The sequence below is a fragment of the Petaurus breviceps genome, unplaced genomic scaffold (genome assembly GCF_028583685.1).
Source record: "Petaurus breviceps papuanus isolate PSGF00001 unplaced genomic scaffold, PetGlider_PUasm1.0 129, whole genome shotgun sequence".
Classification (NCBI taxonomy): Eukaryota; Metazoa; Chordata; class Mammalia; order Diprotodontia; family Petauridae; genus Petaurus; species Petaurus breviceps.
The window spans coordinates 9,230,541-9,254,539 of record NW_027185665.1 but is presented as its reverse complement, the minus strand read 5'-3'; the positions used below and the strand labels follow the sequence as shown (position 1 = coordinate 9,254,539).

At 34.8% G+C, this 23,999-nt stretch overlaps 1 protein-coding gene across 11 annotated transcripts in view; it reads right to left on the bottom strand.

Moving 5' to 3' along the window:
* The window catches only part of LOC138173290 (transcription factor 4), a 450,738-nt gene that overhangs the window by 157,340 nt on the left and 269,399 nt on the right, over window positions 1-23,999 (bottom strand). For all 11 annotated transcript variants that reach the window (XM_069103270.1, XM_069103279.1, XM_069103296.1 and 8 more), the window contains 2 exons: window positions 5,451-5,580; window positions 4,887-4,936 (listed from right to left, as the gene is read on the bottom strand). In XM_069103270.1, coding sequence (XP_068959371.1) covers window positions 4,887-4,936; window positions 5,451-5,580 — 180 coding nt within the window. The remainder of the gene's footprint in view (window positions 1-4,886; window positions 4,937-5,450; window positions 5,581-23,999) is intronic.

Genomic DNA, 23,999 nt, shown 5'->3' with positions numbered 1-23,999 from the left:
ACTTCATAATAAATGGTATCTTATATGAGAAAAAACCCTCTCATCCTTTAATATCAGGAAAAGAAAATGGGCATGATGTATTTAAAGGTGAACAAGATCTGCTAACCTAATCTAACTAATAACTAGTATTAGTGGTTAGATATAAAAAGTCATACTTTTCTGTAGTGTGTATATATGATCTTATTCTTCGATCACCTTTTACATCACTAATGGCTACTCTCTTACTTTACTACACAAAATAGACCTTATAAACACTCCACTCTTTAGCGATACTGCATGTTTTGGTTTAAAAATGTGTGTATCACTCTTCAAGTTAATATGCTAAAAAGTTGAAGAAGTCTATTATATGATGAATATTCTCTTCTTATTGGGTTCAACCATAGTTAGTGAATTTGGAAATTATCTAATTATTTTGAAATTCTTAGAGTTTAGAAAAGTTTTTTTCCCCTAACATCTACTTTGCTTTAATTGATTATATTTATAGTAGAATTTTATTTACAGAGGTCTTTTAATACTTTCCAACACTGCTGATCTTGCCCTAAAGCCTTAGGCAATTTGGTGTCTGTGTGTGTGTGTGTGTGTGTTTTAAACTGACTCATAGTTTGGAATTTTTTTTTAAAGAATGTTTTACTTATAACCAATAAAGAATTTGAAATCTTATACAAAGTAGATTTTTAACCCTTCAAATCCAGATAACAACTAATTCGGAGTCTTAAAATAAGCTGCTTTATTGTGGTCAAATAATGTTTTGGCATCTTCAATGAAGAACAGATTTTTAGCTCGATTTTATATGATCAAAGATATCCCTAACCATTTGATATGCAATTTGTCAAACTGAATATTTAAAGCATTTTAAAAACCTATCTTCAAAAAAAATTTCACAACATAAGATTACCTATCTATATTTTTAAGTTTGTGGAGAAAAGGGATAGTGACACATATTTCCTAAACTTTGTTTCTCTGAAAAAGGATTTATATTCCATGTGGCCATTCACTTTTTTCTGGCAGCAGACTGACATAACAGTGAAAAAAAGTAATTAAGAACTTGATTAACTATTAACATTACTTTTGACTATTGCACTGAACATCTGAAAGTACTATAGTTGAAGCTGAAGTTTAGACCTGTGCAATTCATTTATTTCAAGTTTTAAACAAAAGTAAGGAAACAGATGTTCATTTATATATAATGTTCATTTATAAGTGGGGGCTATAAATAAAAAAAATACCTGTTTTACACTTTTAATGTTGGTAAATGGATCATCATTCAAGAAACATGAAAGAATTGTAAGTAGAAAAGATGTAGTAGTATCTTGCTATTTTTTGAAGGATGAAACAATTTCGTTAATTTTTCTCTAGTGGTCAATGACAATGCAATGATTTTTAGAAAGATACAATTTTTTTAAAAGGTAAGATTTGATCTAATGACAGACATTTCCTTCTAAACTCTAGTTCTTACTCGAATGGATTCAATTTGTTTAAAAAACTGATTTTGTGACACAAAGATAAAAAAAATTAGTGGACAGAGCAGTAAGTTCACTGAGTTTTTGGTTCAAGATGAAGGATGTGTGAAAACTCTTAAGTGTGGACATGTTTAATGAAAATTACAACACTGTCATGCTGAGATCTGACTCAGAAAATAAACCTGTGCTTCAAAACCAAAAATAATAAATCCAACAAATTAGGTAAGTATTTTCTTTTTGAAAATGTTGATAAATTAAGCAGCTCTTTAAAAGAAAGTTCACAAAGACTGAAATAAATCACTTGAAAAATGTCCTGAAATGCTGAACAAGGCCCTCCTGGGAAAATGAGGTGGTATTTCCTGCAGACTTTGCTTCTGAGCAAACTTCCATTAATCTTGACTGCAGGATCCTGTACTACGGACTTCAAGATCCCTCTCTATCCCTCCTACCTGTAGGAGTGGAGGCTGAGACAGACGGGTACTAAGCAATTACCTAAATGAATTATGTTAAGAAAGTGCTTTGAAATCTCAGATTGAAAAGCAAAATAAAAGACATTCATTTATCTTACCAGACCTACAGCATGCTGTGGAAGTAGGCCTATATTTTCTTTCTCCCACAGGTAACTACAGTATTTTCAAATAAGAATCCCAGAACAATGGGGTTTTGTAAATCACATGGGATTTCAACCTTAACTCTAAACTTCCTGATTTTGTATCTAAAACATACAATGAATAATAATATAAATAATGGAATTCTACAGTTTAATTTTTTTAAAGAAAAAAATGAACTGCTTTACAAAAAAAAAATCAAGTGAGGTAACACAACAGACTGTGACAGATTTATTACTATTTACCATTATAAATATATTCTTAAGAGAAATTGTAAAGGTTTTATCTGGCTACAATCACTCCAAAGGAAACCTTTCATTATCTACTATACAAATACTGGTTCATGTTATCAGATAAATATCCATCAGTTTCTTTGAGCTAAAAAAAAAAAAACCGATATGGCTAATGTAGAAATAGAGGCTTATTGGACCTAATGCAATAGACTCTCATTTTCTAATGTAATCTATCATCTGGTGAATTAGTACAATTTGTTAAGTATTTAACTATGTGGTTCTTGTGAAAGAGCTTTGAGTTATAAGTGATATTCTGTTTATAATAAAGCCAATATAAAGAATAAAACTACATTTATTTAAATTGTTATTAAAATTGCATTTCACTCAACCATTTTCAAGTACTCATAACTTAAATGTTTAAATTCTAAAATAACCAGAACAAGCCTATTCCACCAAAAGCAAAATTATCCTGTAAATATTTACCCATTCACATAAAAATTGTATTTACTTAAAAATTTTATCAGAGTACTTCAGATATAGAGCTGAGCTGCATGTTCCAACAAGAATGTCTCCTGGACATGCTACCACAGCAGAGGGATAGAACAATCCAAGCTGAACATTCCATGACTGAGTTCTAATTACTAGGCAATATCGGTTTAGATCCGGGTGGTCTTCAGATTTTCAGAACATATCACAACAGTTCAACAACACTACCATAACTCACTGTGGAGCAAAGGTAAAATAGTACCAGTATAATTGTCCTAAAATGGTCAGCTGTCTACAGGGAAATATTTTTAATTCATGACAAATTATGGAAAATTGTTGTCTGACAATGATTAAGCAAGTAGAAAACAGACTTAATACCACACAAATGCACTACTTATGTAGTGGAAAGAAATTTGCATAATTTTGAACACAAGAAAAAATTTAACAGTTAATTTTTAATATATGACAGAAAATTAGGCACAGCATCTTTAAGCACTTGTGCCTTGTAGCAGTACTGGAGATTTTATAGCAAAAAACTACTTGATGATTTCGGATCATTCAAAGGTAAAATTTTTTTATTTAAAAATATTCACATTACATAAAGCTGTATCATTTGAAATTCTTATGAAAATGACTAAAAGCAAAGAACTCATCCAAATTAAATCTACTTCTAACTTTAAGTTTTAAAAGTATTTATAAAAACCATGGGGTTTAGGGAGCTGCCCATTTTTTAAAAAAGGTCCTTTAAGATAAAAATTCATTTTGTTGATATTTTTTGGGGGGAGGGAAGGATATAAGTTTGGTTGCCCAAAATGAAGAACATTACTGATGGCATTGTATTTGGACAATGTGTGCATTGGTCCATATATCCAAATTTCCCACAATGTTCCTCCAATATCATGGAATTATGTAAGTGTCATAAAACATAATCTTACACATTTCAGTTTAATACATTTATGGAAGTACTGTTGAAACCAAGTGAAATGCACAGGTATTTGGGTTTATCTGATCTCAATAAACATATAAAATCCATTATTCTTCTGATTTATTAAAAATAAAATAAAACCCATTCCTATAAAAATTGCTAATATATTTGGAAACATTTTAATATACCTTAATATAAGTACTCATGAGTATGCTTCTATCAATGTAATGTTTTTGAAAGCTTGCCAGTACCTTATAGAGCATTAAATTTTTAAAAATGCTAAAATATATGTCAGGATAATTTCTTTTTGTTCCAGATTAGGCTTTTAAGAAAGAAAAGAAAAAAAATCACCATATATTTCTGCCCAAAAGAATATTACTAGAAAAAGTCTTCCTAAAAAAATGCTAAATAAAATATGTAGCTAAGTAAACTGAAACTATAAAATCAGAGATTTCAACGTAAGAACCATCTAATTTATTTAGTTAAAATAGCCTTCAGCATTCTGCCTGGGGAAAACTACTTAGGTTATCCTTTTCTATCATATCTTTGGGGCTAAGGATGCAGGGAAACTCTCAGGAACTACTGCGCACAGCTCCATCTATTAAAATAACCCAGAATGCTTTTGGTTACAGCTCGATGCTTCTAGTTGTCACCTGGTATCACATATCCAGAGAGCTACTGATGCAGTACCTTTCCAGACTTCATTCAACACCCTAAGTAGAAAATAGAGATGTTTTCCCTGCACTATGGGTTGAAAACCATGTAAATTTCTCCTAAATCCTCTCCACAAATCTCCTTTAGCATGCAAATCCATAAATCATCATAATACTGACAAAGCATTTAACCAATACATGAAACTAATGCTCATTCCCTCCAAAGATACGAACAGGTAAAACTCTTCAAACTTTAGGCATCTTTTCAAAAACTCTTTAGAGCTTACCCTGCTGAAAATTCACATGGGCACCCCTTCTTCCACAGTGGCAATTAATCACTTTACAATTTGGTAAAATGGCAGCATTTTCAGGTTATTATTACTTCATCTACATTCTCTATGAACAAATGTTGCTCTGAGATCATACAATGTAATTCACTTGTATCTCCTTCTGATAAAAACATAAGACATAAAAAATAAACCCACCAAACAATAGCCAATTGAGAAACAGACAGTACTTACTGAAGATGGCAAACCCGGAGGAACTTTTCGAACTTTCTTTGTTTGTACCTCTGCAAGAAGATGAACGACTTTGTGAGCCACAGAAGCTTTTCCTACATGGAATATGCTATACCATGAACAACCTAGTCGCCACTGTTAGCATTTTAGACTGGATTTTTTTTAAAAGTATATTGGTAAAATGCCATAGACACCATTAACTCCTATCCTATTGTGAACTAAAAACAAAATGAAAAAACAAGAAAAAAATTCCAAACCCCACTATTTTGATAGAATGATGAGTCTAAATTATTAATGGTTTTATTTAGAAGGTTTTCTCCATGCATTAAAAAAAAAACTGGCCTTGTTTGTTCAGTCAAAGGAAAACACGGAATAAGCTAATACAGGAGAATAAAGCTTCTGATATCTCAGCTTGGTATGCACAAGTGATCTATATACTAATTCATTTTGGGGAGGAAGTCACTGCCTTATCATTTCAACAAATATTACAGCTTTTATTTTCCTTTATCATATATTCCTAAAAACCTATCAGCCCAAATCGTGAATTCAAATATATGAAGAACTCACCCATGGCACTGCCATGAATAGGCCTCCTCCGGGGGTTATTGGTAGAATACTGATAGTACTGGGAACCAGGCTTGGATGGTGAGAGAGCTCCTGGATTGCCCATATCCATGTCACTTCCAAGGAGACTTTGCTAAAAGGGATAAAAAGAAAGAAAGAATATATATGGTTAAGTTTTTCTTTTCTTTCTTTATTCTCTCTTCCTTCTCCCCCCCCCATCTCCCCCACCCCCACCCCCCACCCCCCGGAACTGATTGTTAGCACTTAAACCCATGGAATAAAGAAAACAGCATCTGCTAAACTGAAGCATTAAAAAAAAAATCTGTCTAAAGCAGTCATCACAAAGGACTTACATTAGAAAGAAAGGTAGAAGGTAATTCCTTTTAAAATCCTCAAAAAAAAAAATCATGATGACTTTAGCATTCTTCATTGCTACTAGAATAAAATTCCATTTACATAAAATCAATTTTCATTTAGCCAGATTTAGGAATTTTATCTGCGAATTGTTCATGTCTTTTGTGGAAACCAAAAATGAATCAGAATTCTTAAACATAGGAAAACTTCATCATGTAGTTTATGTATCAATGTGTATTTAAAAGTAACTCCATTGTATTTAGAAGTTTATCTACATAAAACAAAGATTTTTCAATGAATAAAGTTTAAGAAGAAACATGGAATAAAATGCAAATTACACATAAAATTAAATTACTTTTATAAATTATGAATATCTGAATTTACAAAAATTGTAGACAATTTTGCCAAAATAGAAACAAAATGGAGTACCCTCCTGAGGATTCTTGTCAACTGAAAAGATAAATACCCACAGAAAAACAATTTCCCTGGACACTAAGAAACTTTCATAGATTACTTTAACTGATTATGTAAAAGATTATTAAACCTTTGGATACTATGACATGAGAAATACTGTATAATATTAAATGTTCTATAAACTACATTGAAACTTACCCATAATACATAAATCCCCTGATTATACTCTGCATTGAACACATTGTTCTTTTAATTATTCTGATATGCAATAAAACAGGTGTAGATACTACCATTTATATTAAGAACAAATTTACTATTTAATAAAGAAATTTTAAAATTAAGTACCAAAAATCTAACTTTATCGTTACTTGTAATCAACTTTTACTGACTGAACTAATTACTGTACTTGATAAAGTACAGAATGTGTTTTCCCTAATCTAAATTCTAATCACCATGTCACTCACAACAGACTTAGTAATGCTTCACTAACACACTATTCACATGCAAAATACTCTAAATAGGCCAATTATGACTCTGCCCCTGTTCCCTGGTTAACCCGCTGAGAACTGAAAAATTTCACAAGGCAGTCACCAACTAAAACAAAGGGTCCTTGTTTTAAATTAAGACAGTCTTTTTGATTCCTAAATAGCTCAACAAAGTGGCATGTCTTCTAGTGAAAGAAGTTGGTCAAATATGACCCATAAGCTGGAAAATCAGAAATTAAAACATACCTTTTCTATGACCATATAGTTAAATATCATAAGGACAATTTTTCAATTCAAGAGTTTTTTGTGTGTCTGAGAAATATCTTAAAAAACTAATCAGTACTGACATTTTCCTTTGCTGATTCTATTTTTACTCTTTTATGGAACATCTAAGAAAACATTTTTAAAATAAAATCCTATGCATGGAATGGTAGTTCAAAATTGATTTTTGGAGTCACAACTCATTGTGGTAAAGTATTTTAATTGTTTATCACATAGCTAACACACACCTGCACACTTTCCTTTCTCACATAGTTTCTTCACTTCTTTCCTTTGTCACATAAAAGCAAAATGTTGCACAATGACAAACTCAAAATGAATTATACCATAAATCAGGAACTAGCCTCATGAAATCAAGGAGGCTTCTCTAGAATTTCTGGAAGGAGTAAATTTCTCACCCTAAGAGGTAAGAAATATGACTAAAAATGAGTTTGACTACCAGGCTCGGGGTTAGTTATAAATGTTTTCTACTAGGAAGAATATACCTAGCTTTACATATATATAAATGCTATACTTTGAAGCATACCCAACAGAATTGTACATAAGTGTGTGGAAAGATTAAAGTGATGAGTTATTTTGATCACAGTACTTGTTCAAAATTCTTGCTACTCTGAGTCATTAACAGTCTAGTATTCCATGTCCTATTCATAATTATATAGATGGAAGAACAGAATTCACTTTAAAAAGTATTCATGGCTCTTGTTTAGTGGCCCTAAACTTGACAATCCTTGTCATAGCTACCTCCAGCTACTCCCTTTTTAAAATCTTTGTTTTTCTTTAAAACAAGTCATTTTTCTAAGCAATATATATATATATATATATATATATATATATATATATATATATATATTCATACACTTTCATACACTTAAGGGGGCCACTCTCAGGACTCCACTAAGGAAAATAAAGATTCTGTCTGTGAGTCTGCCTGTCTCCCTCTCATATATAAATGTGTGTGTGTACACAATATATACACATATATATTTATTGTAAAATATATTTAAAGAGAACAATGGGTAGCTACTATTGTTCAGCGTATAAGAGATTCCTAAATGTCTGCCACAAAGGAAAAGATTTTTTTTAAATCACAACTATAATGTTAGTGTACTCTAAAAAGAATTTGATGCCTAAAATATAATTTTTTATATTGAATAGCATCAAGTATTAAATTTTGAATAAAATTCTGATTTTCTGGATTCTGAAGAACACATTTACTTTTAATAAACATATCTGAAAGTTAAGCTCACATTCTACTTTTTTGAAGTAACATCCTAATCTTTGCCTTAAATAGGATTAGGATGGTTCTAGCTTTTCACATAGTGCAAGCTCATGTTCTGTGGTTATGTTGGGTCCCACCAGTAAGCTGTCAGATTCTGCCAGGAAATGCTGGAAACAAGATGTTGCATCTCTCAGAGCTAACCTGTAAATCTTAAAGCCATAGTATTGCATTCTGCTAAATAGTCTTGAAAATGATAAAGCGGATCCCCTTAATGGGGCCCCCATTCTCCTTCACAGCAAAACAGTTTCAATTTTGTTTAAAATCTTCAAAACCAAAAATGGAATGAACTGAATTTATCAGTCAGGTTTTCATGCTTTTCATTTAACAGCAAAGAGCCAATCTTAGCATAGCAACCCATGTGCCAGATTCAGGCATCCTGCAGGGCTCTTTGTCAGTATGAATTTTTGTTTGTTTGTTTGCTACACAGGATCTGGGTCTGACTGTGCTTCTAACCTGCTCCCAACCTTGCCCCCTTTTTATTTTAGCCCCACCCACAAAGCTTTTGTCAAATCTCAGATAAGCCACTGAACTCTGTCTATACAACCCCAGGAAATGAAATCATGAATTAAACCTGGGTAACAGAAATGGAGAATGCATCTCAAACGAGATTAATACCTGAATGGTAATCAAAAATAGAACAAATTGCTTTAAGGTTGAGCTATCAACTTTTAAATCATCTTGCACTTAACTATTATTTCATTTTAACTGGTGCTTTAAATATATTGAGTGGGTGGTAGAGTTCTTTAAAACTATTATATTACTCTTAATTATAAATATGAGGGAGATGAGAGTAAAAATAAGCACTGAATTTTTTTGTTTATAATTAATTCATCTAATAGGTGAATGACCTTGAATTTCAAGACTGAAAACTACAGGCAGAAAATAAATCCTTTAGAGAAGGGAAACTTCTTTAGGTTTCTTAGGGTTTTCTCTAATTTTACGTCATCCCCATTACGTTGTGATCAGATATCAGACACAACATCATGGGGGGATGTTGTAGAACAGATAAAAGCAGTCTCAGATGAAACCAGATTAAGCTCCTTTTCTGAACTATTGCCAAATGCTTGTGAGTTTAATTCATGTTTGGGTATTCCAGTACTCACACAGCTGCAATTCCATTCTTTCATCACAGACCTAAGTGATGTATGGTGGCTTTGTATGGTGAACTGACTTTACAAAGCTAGGCATTTTGGAAGACTTTATGTTAATATGGAAATAAAATTCAGAATTACTATAAAACATATGAATGCTGAATATATGGATGTGTACATAAGTCTTTGCTTGTGTAAACTATGAAATAAATACTGTTGAAATTTACAATTTGGATTTGTTTAAAATACTTTTAAACACAACTATGGTCATTTTTATACAGTCACTTCTACATAGAAGTAGATTTTCAAAAACACTACTGAATAAGGTTCTTGACAGCTATGGTAAAGATGCTGCAAATCCCTATTGAAAAGCTCCTGCTGAATTTGCCATTTTAGCCAAAGAACACCCATTGCTGACTTCTATAGTATCAGGAGGGGGTAAGAATTTTGCTGCAGTTGGCACTTAGTCTGCAGCATGTAAGCATCTCATACCAAAGGACAATCAAGAACAGAATATTTTCACCTGTCCATTTCTGATTCAGACGATTCAAAAGTGAAGGTCAGTGTTCAGACTCAGGGGTGGAGAAACTGCAGTGTGGCCCTTTGACTGAATCCAAATTTCACAGAACAAATCCCCTTAATAAAAGGATTTGTTCTGTAAAACTTGGACTCAAAGTGCCTCACCAGACGACCTAGCAGGCCACATGTGGCCTTGAGATCGCAGGTTCCCCACCCCTGGTTTAGACTAATCTTGTTTTCTGTAATGGACAGCACAGGAATCCATCATTATTTTTGTTTCTTCTCATTCCTAAACTAGCCCTGAAAAACCGGGGCCTTCTCTAATAGAAGCTGAGCTACTTGGGAACTTCAGTAACTGGAAGAGCCCCTAAGAAGACAGTCATTATAGCTTTTAACTGTTGATGCTTTCTAGCCTACAGGGCCACAGAATCCCCTATCATCTGTTTTAATTCAAAGGAACATAGCCAATGCATTTAGATTTCCAACAAAAAATAATATTTAAATGTGAACAATGTACTTAAGACTCCTTCTGAAGCAGAAATCTATTTTTTTCAAATAATATAGTCTTTTTTCATGAACTTATATTCAGTTTACTGATTTCTAGTTAAAAGGTTACTGAAGAGTAACTGCGAAGGTGGATCTCGGACAGCATTTTTCATCAGAAAAGTAAACACTCAAGTATTCACTCTTTAAAAGGCAAAAAAAGAGAAAAAAATAAAACAAGTTAAATCTGAGTGCTACCTAAATACAGATAAGTAACTTAATCTGTGAAGGCCAAAGGAAGTAGATGCGTGTTCACTTTATTTAGTGAAATCAGTAGCAAATAATCTGAATAATTAATGATTTTGAAAAAAAAACATTCAAAAAAACTTTCAGAAGTTCTTCAATATTCTATTTCACAGTGCCTCTTTAGACACAGTCAAAATGTTACTGTGAATTCAATTCCAAATATCATCAAAAAGACTGATTCACAAGAAATCTCTGCAGTTAAACAGATTTATAGATTGGGAAATGATTTATGACATACATATCAGATTCTATTATAATATTTGATGTGAAATTTGTTCATCTAGATCATTAATTGTTATTTATAGAATTTTAATATGGAAAGTGATTAACAACTTGAAATATTACAAACTAAAGGGCAAGGATACTATATGTTCTGAATAGTGCCTGGTACATTACAAATCCTTAATAAATAGTAATGACTTGTGATAACGTGTAAATAAGGTATAATGAATGAATGAATGCTGAATGAATGGATAAATAAATATATAAAAGAAGAAACAAAACTCCAGCATATCAGAACACAAACCTGATACACATATAGTAATGGTAGAAGGCTTCAATTATATAAACACTATAATCTTTACTAAAAGCAGATCAGAAAGGATGGACAAGATGAACTGAAAAACACAATCTCTGAGACAAAGGTCCTTCAGTCCAAACTTTAGCTGTATGATACTCCTGTCTGTCTCTACATCTACAACATGTGATCATTCAGTTTCCATTTGAAGAATTTAAGGGAAGGAGAACCTGTTAGACCCAAAGACAGTGCATTCTACTTATGGAAGGCTCTCATTCTTTTAAAGGTGATTTGTTTGGTTTTGTTGAACATCAAACTGAAATTGCCTTTTTTCAATATCTCTCCATTGCTCCAAGTTCTACACTCAGGTGCTAGACAGAACAAGTTCAAACACTTTTCTATGTGACAGTCCTTTAAAGATATGAAAACAACTATCAAAATCTTTGTTCTTAAATAATTTCTTGTCAAACTAAAAGTGCACCATTTCTTTAATTGTTTTGCGTAGCAATATTCACCATTCTGGTTGCCCTCATTTATTTACTTAATATTGTAGTACTTTTAATTGAACAGCATACTTTATCAGAAGTGGTCTGATAAAGGAAGAATACAACACAAGTAGAATCTTCTTTGCACTGGACTCTGCCTTGCTTTATGTAGCATAAGGCAGAATTACTTTTTTTTTTTTGAGGAAGACACACTCACATTTACTCATTAGGTCTGCAGTCATCTAAGATTCTCAGATCTTCTTCAGATGAACTATCTTGTCATATGTCCCCCATCTTGAGCTTATGAAATTGATTTTGGAATATAGGTGTAAAACTTTATATTTGTCCTTATTAAATTTCATTTTATCACATTAAGCCTAACATTCTAGCTTATAAAGATTATAGGACTTGATTCTGTCTTCAATCTTGTTCATTATTTTACCCAAGTTTGATAAGCATACTCTCTAGGCCTTCATTCAAGTCACTGACAAACACATTTACACAGCACAAGACAAAGGAGAAATATCTAAAGTACTTCACTGGAGCCCTCCCTTTAAGTTGACATGTTACAAAAAGAAACTACTTCCTAAGCTAAAAATAAAAACAATCAGAGGTGACCATGACATCTTTGAATTTCCGAGGGTTTAGAAAAGGAAAACGGGGTACATTTTGATGCTCATTTAAGCCTAAAGCAGATCAAATTTCAGAGTTCAGAGAAAAATAAGTAGAATGATAATAATGAATAAGTATATAACATCATGGTCTAAGAGTCTATAGGTAAAGTCAGCTCAAGAGGTATAGGAAGTTCTCAAGAATAAAATTCTGACAAAACAGATACAAATGATTCTAATGAGAAAGAATAAAGGGACCAGTATAAAGAGCTCCAGGTACATGAATGCATGGGTAACTCATCAACTAAATCTCGAGAATTCCAGGAACAATGGGTCTAGAATTCATCTTTAAGAAATACTAAGTACAATTGTGTTTTGTTTTTTAACTTTTACTGGAGTCTCAGAGACGAGATACTTTTTAAAGTTACGTCCAACTCTGAGAATTGATTTCTCATGAGGAAGAACTTCATAACAAATGTAGCTGTCCCAAAGTAGAACTGATCACTTCAGAGTTGGTGCATTCCCCATCACTGGAGGTCTTCCAGATGAGGACAGATGCTATCTATCATGGATGCTATGAAGGATATTCCTTTTCAGACAGGGACTGCATGAGAAGACCTCATCTAATTTAGAGATCCTATGACTGGTTAACCATCATAAAAGTAAGCATATTAATTGCTGTGGGAATAAGATATACCCATCACAAAATTAAAATATTTCAAAAGGTCTGTGGTTTTATATGCATTGGAACTCCTTTTACCCACAAAGATCACAATTCTTCTGTAACTACTATGCCCAAAATATTTTTTCACATCAGGGTCAATGTTCTGGTGATCAGTTTTTCTAGATTAGGAGGCAGCATGTTACATTGAGTTTCACATGTGAACTAATAATTAGCTCGTAGGAATCACAGTACAAAATCAATACCGCAAATATTTATAAGTATCCAAATGCTAAAATATATAAATGGTGATTATTGTTCTGGATATGATAGCTTGTGGAAGAACTGCATTTTACACCTTTGCAATCTGGTAGGGCCTGCTAGAATCAGAGCTTTACTAGAACAGAGTTCAAGAATTCAGGGTCGCCTCCAAACAAAAGTAAGGAATCATAGTAGAACAATTTTTTAAATGAGAAACTTAATTTAAACTGAGTAGAGAAGTGGTCTTTGAGACAGGAAAAGCTAGGTGTGAGTCCAGTCTCTAACACATACTGGCTATGTGACCCTGGGCGAGACATGTGACCTCTCAATCTTCTTAACCTCTTTCAGTCTTCCAAGTAATTCTATACTACTACTACCACTACCACTACTACTCATTAAGTCTGCAGTCATCCACAATTCACCAATCTTCTTCAGAAGATCTATCCTGGGAGGTAGGTGCTATTATTGTTCCACTTTATAGATGAGGAAATTGAGGCAAACAGGAATTAAGTGAATTGCCCAGGATCACAGAGCTAGTAAGTACCTAAGGCTATATTTGAACTCAGGGCTTTCTGTCTCTGGATAGAAGCTCTCTTTAATGAACCATCTGACTGCCCTTAAATCTATAAGACTTCAAACTGCAGAGAAGGTGTCATCTTGCATAGGCAGAAGAAATTCCCTCATCTGGAAGTTTCCTATATCAATAAAATCACAGGGTTGCTCTCTATCTCCTATCTTCTTAAAATACATTTTAATGATATCTTTTTTTTATAACATCTATGTTTCCAGCATATCTCTCCTTCTTCCCCATAGCACTGAACTATCACAAGAAAAAAACAAAATATAAATTTAAAAAAGTATTACATTATGTAGAGTGCTCTACACCCACCACTCCCACTATGGGAAAAAGAGGTGGAGGAGCCTTCTCAGACCACTTTCTTTGGGATCAGATTTTGTCATAATTTCACAACATTCAGTTTTAATTGATTTGTTGTTCTTTCCCTTTATTTTGGTGTAGTCATTAGGTATATTGTTTTCTCTGTTCTGCTTTCTTTACTTTGTATCAGTTCATGTAGTTTCCCTCCATACTTTTTTTTTTTGGTATTAATCTTTTTTTTTGGGGGGGGGGCTTTTTGGCAGGGGGAGGCAGGGCAATTGGAGTTAAGTGACTTGCCCAAGGTCACAGGGCTAGTAAGTGTAGTGATACTTAGCACCACACCCAGAAATAACTGGCCTTGTAACCTTGAGCAAGTTACTTAACCCCAATTGCTTTAAACAAAACTTTACCCTGAGCACATGCAAATACATACCCAAATACAATCCCGACGTTTTCCCAGGTGCAAAAAAGCAGCAATATTTTTTAAAAGATACATTGTCCTAGATGTGCTTAGTTTCTAATTTTGAAGCACAATTTATCTTCAAAGAATCAATGTTGCAAGTGACCCAGAAGACAATGGAGAAATGAAGGATGGGAAGAATCAGCCTCAGAATTTATGAAAGATGGTCAGCATGCAAGAAGGGCATTAGGGAATTTTTGATGGAGAGAGGGAGTTGATTTGTCATTCATTTTCCTGATGAATTATAATAATGGTGATGATGATGTTTTAAAAATGAAGCAGTTAGACTAATATGAACTCTAAGGTAACTTTTCTGTTCTAATACTGTTACCACATACCCAAGGAAAGGTTAATATGTATACAACATTACCTCATGAAGATAGATTAACTGATGACACTAAGATAGTGTTGTATACTACAATGGATGCTTAATTTGGGGTTTGGAGGACCTTAGCTCGAGTGTCCAGAGACTATGATAACCTTCAGTTCTAAAATCTATGATGCTACGAACCTCTGATCAGTGCTAGACCAGCAACCACAAAATCTATCCAAGGAAGGCCTCCAGAATATCACATTGATTCTCTTTGGAAGTTCTTTAAAAGAACATGCACAAGAATTACAAAAATGAGAAGAGGTAGATTCTATCAGGGAGGGAATACCATTAAGACCACAGAGTCACTTAATTACATTGACTCTATTTTTTTATATACTGGAGTTAGGAGTTCTGGCTTTTTTTCTGAAATTCTACATCACTAAGAAGGTTATATGCATTGGTGAAACAGTAAGTTTTTGGGAAGGACTTGAGGCATATATCACTATTATACAAATAAAGCTGGCTTGCATAATAGTCTGTTTGTAGTTATGCAGAGGCAGAAGAATAAAACAGAGAACTGATCTCAGAACTACAAAAAAAATGGTTCAAGTTCTTCTAAAACAACCTGGTGGTGTGATCCTGGGCAAAGCCCTTAGCCTCTCAGTTCTCTAGGCAATTTTCTAAGACCCTAGGTAGGTATCACCTGGCAATGGTAGAAGAAATGTCTTCATTTTGAGTGCTCCTTCTTTATACCAATGAAATGACAATCTAGCGCCCATCTTCGTCCCTTACATGTAATTTTTTTCCTCTCTACAAATAAACTACATAAGAATCTGAAATGTCTCCTACTTGTTTTCTGTTACTTTTCAGTTCAGGAAGTGTGTTTAAGATGTAATTGAATAAGGATATTTTAATCACTGCTTGCCTTAAAATACTTTTTTCAGCAATTTTATTCAAAACCAAAAATAGAACAATTTTGAGAGGAAAAAAAAAAACCTGTTAACCTACTAGGAAAATTAGTACTTCTCTTTCAAATGCTCTCCCTCTTCACCTCCACCTCCAGGCTCCTCTGGCTTCCTTCAAGATTATGCTCAAATATTACCATCTAGAAGAGGCCTTTTCTGGTTCCCCACACTGCTAATGCTCTCCTTATAAGAATATCTCTTATTTACACTGCATCTATCTATGTACATATTGTTGAGTCATTTTTTTAGTCATGTCTGATTCTTCATGACCCCATTTAGGGTTTTCTTGGCAAAGATCCTGGAGTGATTTGCCATTTCCTTCTCCAGTTAATTCTAAATTTGAGGAACTGAGGCAAACAGGGCAAAGTGTTTTGCCCAGAGTCACACAGCTAGGAACTTTCTAAGGCCATATTTCAACTCAGGAAGATGAGATTTCCTGACTCCAGGCCTGGCACTCTATCCATTGTACCACCTAGCAGTCCCATATCTATGTCCATTGTTGTATGCAAGTTTTCTTCCTCATTAGAATGTGAGCTCCTTGAGGGCAAGAACTGTATGTTTGTCTTTTTGTATAGCCCCAAATTTTTAACACAATGCCTGACAAATAGTACATGCTTAATAAATGAAGGCTGACTGACTTTATAGATCCATATATCATACAGACTAGTTAAATACAAGATACTGTGAGGAAAACACCAGTTTTTGGTGGAATTGCGAAAGGTTTCATGTAGAAGAAAGTACCTGAGCTATGTTTCTAAGGAAGAGAGGGACCTATGAGGTAGAGGTAAGGAGGGAGTGCAACCCAGGAAGGAGATAGGGTATCATGTGTGAGGAAAAGGGAGAAGGCTGTTGTGGCTGGACTGTAAAGTGAGAGAGCAGAAATAATATATAATGAGGTTGGGAAAATAGTTTGTGGATTGGATGGCTAGGACTTTAAAAGTTAGGCAAAAGAATTTATATTTTATTCTAGAAGAAAGAAGACACTGCTGTTGATCAAGTATGAAAGTCACACGGTTAGATCTTTTCCTAAGGAAAATTACTTTGGCAACAGTGTGAGGGATAGACTGGAGTGATGAAAGATTTGGGGTGGGGAGACCCATTAGGAAGAGACTGCTGCAATAATGTACATGAAAGGTGATAAGAGCCTGAACTAAGGATATAGCTATGTTAGTAGAGAGAAAGGATTGGATGTGAGAGATGTAGTAATGGCAGAATGGGCAAACTCCAGTAACTGACAATATATGGGATAAAGGAGAGTGAGAATAATGCATAAGTTATGAATGTGAGACACCTTCAGAACAGAGGAACAGGTGAGGATAAAAATGGTGAAAGCGATATCAAAGATTGCTGAGGGTTGTGTTGAAGTTAGTTGTATTTGTGGAAACAATCAATCAACATGCACTTATTAAGTGGCTAATACATTTAAGATACTATGCTACACTCTGGGGATACAAATATAAATGAAACAGTACTTGCCCCTGAGGAATTTGTAATTTATCTTGTGAGGAGAGAAATGTGTTTGTGTGTGTCTGTTTGTGTGTGTGTATATATATATATATATATATACATATATATGTATGTATGTATGTATGTATATGTATATATGTATATATATGTGTATACACATATATATACACACATATATGTATGTACATATGTATATGTACATGCAGAATTGATACAGGATCATTTGGAGGGAAGATATTAGGGAAGGCTTCAGGTAGAAAACAGTGTTTGAACTGAGCCTTGATGGAGGCAAGAGGGAGAGAAGTGAGTAGGGAGAGTGCATTCTAGGCATGGGAGCAGCCAGAAGAACACACAGAGAGGTAGGAAATGGTGTGCTCCGTATGAGGTTTGCATGACAGTGTGCATGAAAGAGACTAAGTGTTATAAGCCTGGAAAGGCAAGATGGTATCAGGCTGTGAAGGTCCTCAAAAGCCAAACAGAAGAGTTTCTATTCGACTTAGGTCATGTAGAGCCACTGGAGTTTAAAAAGCAGGAAACTGACTAGTCAGACCTAAGTATTAGGAAAATCACAGAGATTTCACAAAGATTTTAAGAAAAGTAAAGGAATAAGCCTAGAGGTGCTACCGTCCCCAAAGAAGAGCCAAGGTTGTGTAAATGTGGTCATTATCTGTTGGCTTCTAGGTACTTTACAATTAAAAGTTTTAAAATGGCAGGATGAAATCTATAGATTTGGCCAGAGGCAGTTTATAAAGAGGTTAAACAAAGCAAACAGAAATAAGTTTTTCTCTTAAACATATATATGGGAATTAGGCTATTAAAAAGAAAAACAAAACAAAACAGGGGAAACTACAAGTTCTAATCATAAGGAGTGCTGGATGCCTCTTTTGCTCAGTCCATGAGTGTCCAGAGAATGTCTATCCTCTCCATATAAGCTACCAGGAATCACCTAATGACATCTTCGAATACACCTCTGAAATACACAACATGGTTAGTATACATTTCAATATCTTCACCTGGGTGACAAGGTCACTTGCTATTTTCACCATCATTTTCAGTTCCTTGGTTTCCGTCACCCACATGTAGGACATCATCGTCATTTCTTCCTTACAATATTTCTTGATTATATTCTTTCTGTGTACCTCCACAGTGACCACATGGTCCAGACTACTGCCTCTATCACTTCATGACTTGGCAGGAATCTCTCACAAGTGTAAAGAACAGAGAAGGACGAGAGACCTCCCTCTTTTTTATTTTGGGTGGCACACATGGGGTCTGTATCACAGACCTCTTCCCATTATCTTGCCCCCAAACAAAGTCCTATCCCAGGGCTGCTGTGGGTTCCCCATTCCAGCCCTATCCTGTACTTCCCTGTTATCGTTAAGAGTTCAACCTTCTTTCCAGTCTCTAATTTGCAACCTGAGTTTCATCTTTGACTCCTTTAACACTTTCCCTTATTTCCCATAGCCATTGGTTGCCAAATATTTTCATTTCTCTCTCCATACCATTTCTCGCATCTGACCCCTTCTCTATTCACATAGCAAGCACCCCAATTCAGACATGAAGTCTCTTGTCTCCAGGGTCTCTTAATTACTTTCCAGGCTTCTGCAGCATCCTGGATTACTGGCATTCACCAAAACGCCTGGCCCCTTCTTGTCTTTAACGGGTTCAGATTTTCTACTTTAGTCAAATCTATTTAGTTATAGACCTGGTTTGCATGGGTGTTTTATGTCTCTGTATGTGTTCCTTCTCCATTGAGCATCTACTCTGAAGACTCAGAGCAGAGCTGGGGCAAACCAGTGGTTTCTCAAATTTCATGACAGTAGAGAATAAGCCACAGAAGGCCTGGCAATGCTGACTATGTTATCAGAGGCTTAGTCTAGTTAAGTATTGAAGAGTCTCATCATCAGAGATTTGGTCATCTGACAGCGAATTTCCTTTTGCCACAACAACTAATGCCTACTGGGTTATAAAGGTACTAATATATTTATTGGAAGAAGTACCCCCAAACAGCAAAACCATAGATCTTTAAGCTACTGGAGTGTGGAATTCTCATTATGTGTATGTAGGCTTTGTTTTCATCACAAGTTCCTGTACCAGGTCTAACATTTTCTTTGTATTATCTACAGTGTTTCCAGTACAGTAGCCTAATCATATTGGAAAGCAACATATGAAGCCTTCCCCTTCTGGGCTCCACCTCTCTATGACTAGATATCAGTCGATGCCAGATGGCTCAGTGGAAACTGGAGCACTGAAAAGTCATTCCCTGCCCATCCCGAGTTAGGCAACTAGATGGTGTAGTGGATAGAGAGCTGAGCTGGGAGTCAGAAAGACCTGATTTTAAATCTGGCCTTAGATACTTACTAGGTGTGGGATCCTGGGCCAGTCACTTAATCTCTGTTTGTTTCAGTTTCCCCAACTGTAAAATTAGAATAATAATAGCACCTACCTAGTAGGGTTGTTGTGAGGATCAAATGAGATAATATTTGTAAACTGTTTAGCACAGTGTCTGGCACACAGCAAGTATCACTATAGAAATATCTGTTCTCTTCCCCAATTCCTGCCAGTTACTACAGATCCCCTTCGTGGCTGGACAATGACCAGTAACTCCCCTCCAAAGTGAGGCAAGGCCCCATTATACTCAAACCCCTTGATCTACTCTCCCTCTTCTAAAAGTCATAGCCCTCCCCAAGTCTTCCTACGTCTATTAAATGAGCAGGAAGTTACTGATCACATTCCTTCCAGTGAGATGGCCTACAATAGGGCTTTATCATGTGCTCTGCCAGTGTGTCCTAAGACCCAAAAGTCAGTCATTCAATAAGCATTCATTAAGTGCTCTCTGTGCCAGGTCACAGTGCTAAATTGGGGAGGGGGACAGTAAATGCCAAATTATGAAAACGGGAAACGGAGAATCCTGTTCAAGGAACCGCAAGTAGGTCAAATGAGTTTGGTCATAAGATATAGGGAAACGAGTAAAGTATAAGAAGTCTGGAAAGGCAGGAAGAGGTCAAATTCTGAAGAGTTTTACAAGCCCTAAAGAGGATTTCATTTTTATACTAGAAGTAATAGGGAACCACTAGAGTGTGTCAAGCATAGGGGTAACATGGCCAGATTTGTGCTTTAAGAAGATCACTTTGACAGCTCAGTGGAAGATGGACTGGAATGGGGAAGGACACGAGGCAGGGAAAGCAAGCAGCTAGATACCGCCATAGTTCAGGTGAGTGGCGAGGGACAAGATGCTGGATTAGGGTGGTGGCTTTGTGACTAGAGGGCAGGAGACATATAAAAGAGATGCTGTGAAGATAGAAATGATAAGATTTGGCAGTGGGTTGGATATCTGCAGTGGGTAAGAGTAGAGAGTTATAGAAAAACCTGAGGTTGTAACCCTGGGTGACTTGGAGGACAGAGGTATTGATGGCTCCCCAAAACAATAGCAAAGTATTGGGGGGAAAGGCGACGAGTTCTGTTTTGGATATGAGGAATCTGAGATTCTTATAGGACATCCTGTTGGAGAAATATCTGTTAATAAGGCCACTGAAGATACATACGGAGAAACCAGGGCTGGATACATAGAGCTGGGAGTCATCTACATAAAGATGATGAATGAATCCATGGGAGCTGATTAGATCACCAAGAAAGAGAGTGCAGAGCAAAAAGAAAGAAAAAGAGAGGTCCAGAATAGAGTACTGGAGATATCGACAATTAGGGGGATATAAAATGAATGAAAAACTGGCAAAGAAAAAGTCTAAGCAGAGACAGAGAGAAGAATTAAAAGAGTGTCGTGAAAACCTAAAGAGGAATTGAACAACAGTGTTGAATGCTATACAGATAGTCAATAAGCATTTATTAAGCATCTATTATGTGCCAGATGTGAAACTGAGTATTTTAGGAAAGGAAGGTAAAACATATTCCTTGCCCTTAAGGAATGTACAATCAAAGAGGCTGTGAAGAAATACGGATAAACAAGCTATCTACAGGATAAATAGGAAACAATAACAGAGAGAAGGCAATAAAATTAAGAGATATTTGGAAAGGATACTGTACAAGGTGAGATTTTAGCTGGGACTTGAAGGAGGCCAGGAGGTGAAAATGAGGAAGGAAAACATATTGAGTGGGGAAGAGTAACGGTTGTTGAGATAGATCAAGATTGAGAATAAGCTATCAGATTTGGCAATTAAAAGATCACTGGTAACTTTGAAGAGAGAAGTTTCAGTTGAATATGAAGTTGGAGGTCAGACTACAGAGGACTTGGAAGAGAAAAAGAGGAGAGGAAATAGAAGTGCCAATTATAGTCATCCCTTGACATTCTCACATGACGGGACCTTTTTATTTAATCTAGAAAATTTATTTTACCATGTTCCAAATGTTATAATTAGAAGGTGATTAAGGGGAAAAACACACAAAACAAATAAGAACTGATTATGAACATGCGTTCTTCATCTTCTTTCTTTCTCTAACAACAATAAAAATGCTATTTATGTAATATAAATAGCACATGGTAGAACTCAAGCTTTGTGACTGTCAAGCTTATTAACACAAGTTACAGAGGTGTAACCTATTTTGACAAAATAACACTAACTCACTTTAGATCTCACATTTGCTAGTTACAAAGCAGATTATGCTAACTTTAAAAGCATTTCTATAAATCCACCAATATATCTTGTTAAAGTTCAAAGCTCCCAAATAACTAACTTTAAATTTATAAATAAAGTGGAGAGTGTCTGGCAAGTTTTTTCCCTTAATGAAAATCAAGCACATAACAGAACAATGAAGGACTCATGGGCTTGGACAACCACCCCGCTGCTGCACTCCTAAGGACAACTGAGCCTTTCCAGCTGTCCCTCAGCTGGACTTTCCTAGATGAGATGCCTCCCTCAATTAGAATGTGAGTTCCTTGAGAGCAAAGGCTCTCTCGGTTTTTTTATTTGTATGCCTAGCACTTAATACAGCATACAAGAAGCAATTAAGAAATGTTTTTAGTTACATACTTGCATTTATTTATTCATATGACCTGGCTCATAAACCAGAAAGAATTAAAGCACAAACTCTAGATGACTTACAGTTCAGATTCAATTAACCAAAATATCTCCATACTTTCAAACCCTTAATACATTATAACTGAGCACCTTAATACTTTTACAAGGACATTTTAGTAATTTTTTAGTTATTTACATGACAAAGAATGGCATACAAGATAAGCTGCTGAATATAAAAGTATCTTTATGTGTTCATGTCAGGCATTCAGATGCATTTCATGCCTAAAACAAACATATTGAATTTCAGAAATCATTTTTTATTTTGTATCTTTGAATAAAGTATGTCAAATTGGTAATCATTCTATGCAATTCTTCAGTTCTCAATCCAATGATAATATATAGAGGACAACTTTTTATTTCAGTCAATCCCACTTGCTTAAACTCGATAAGGTTTTATATGTCATAGAAATGACCTGATAGGAGGGAGTTGTGCACAGAAACTTCATGTCAGTATGGTAAGGTACAACCAAGGTTATTTTCTTTTCGAAATATTTCTTGAATGCTGTTTAAAATGATTAGAAAATGTATTGCACTTGGAGTATGCACAGACCAGGTAAAAGCCAACCACTGAAGTTCATTAAGACTTACCTTTTCTAAAGAACGCATTAAAAGCACATTCAAAAATCCAACCCCACATTTATTAAATAACTCCTAAGTAGGGGGCCACTGTGCTAGGTCCTGGCTGCACAAACACAAAAGGAAAACAGTTCTCCTCATCGAGGAGAGTTTGAATTCTATTGGGTTGTTGCAACGCTTACAAAGAATGGATAAATACAATATAACCAACCAGCACTTAAACAAAAAAAAGCATTCATGACTACAAGGACACAGAATCTCAAACCAATAGTACAATGAAATGTGATGCCTTAGAATTAAGAAAAAAAGACAAATTATTTGCATTTTAGTTTTTTTTAAACATAAAGCACATTATGCCATTAATACCTATTGATGTTCATTTTCTTGTCAATATTTTAACATTTCATGGCATATATTTTTAAATTTCACATAAAGAGAATCTGACTTCATAAAAATATCATGAGAACTCCTCGGTTCCAATTTTTTTTCTCCTTTCATGACTCTGTTTTTGAGCAAGTTACTTCCTACTGCAGCAACTAAAACTCTTGTGTTAGAAAAAAATTGAAGTAGCAAATCATACATAGTGAGAGTGCCTGAATTTTATAAATGATACTTTTCTCCAACATGAAGGTCAGCTATGTTCTTCTGTTGATCATATTAATTTTAGTGACAAGTTATGGATAGATGTTACATTACATATAGGATTTATATAACACTTTAAGGTTTGCAAAAAGTGCTTAAAAAAAAAAACAACAAACTCATCTGATCTTTCCAACAACTCAGTAAAGTAGGTGCTATCATTACTCCAATTTTACAAATGAGAATATGGAGACGAGTGAGGCAAATGGTCACCCAGCTAGTAAGTATTAATCAAGATCTGAACTCAGGTGTTCCTGACACTATACCCAATAATCTGTATCTCCTGAACTATAGCTGCTTACTGCTTATTATGAAAACTATCTTATTTGATCAAGTTTGATGACTCTGCAGAAACTTTCAGCAAAACCCAAATGGAGAAACAGACTAAATGTGTAGAAGTTTATGGCTGATGGTTCCTACTTCCAATTGGTGATTTATATAAAGGCTTCCATTTCCACTTCTTTCCCCTGACCACCA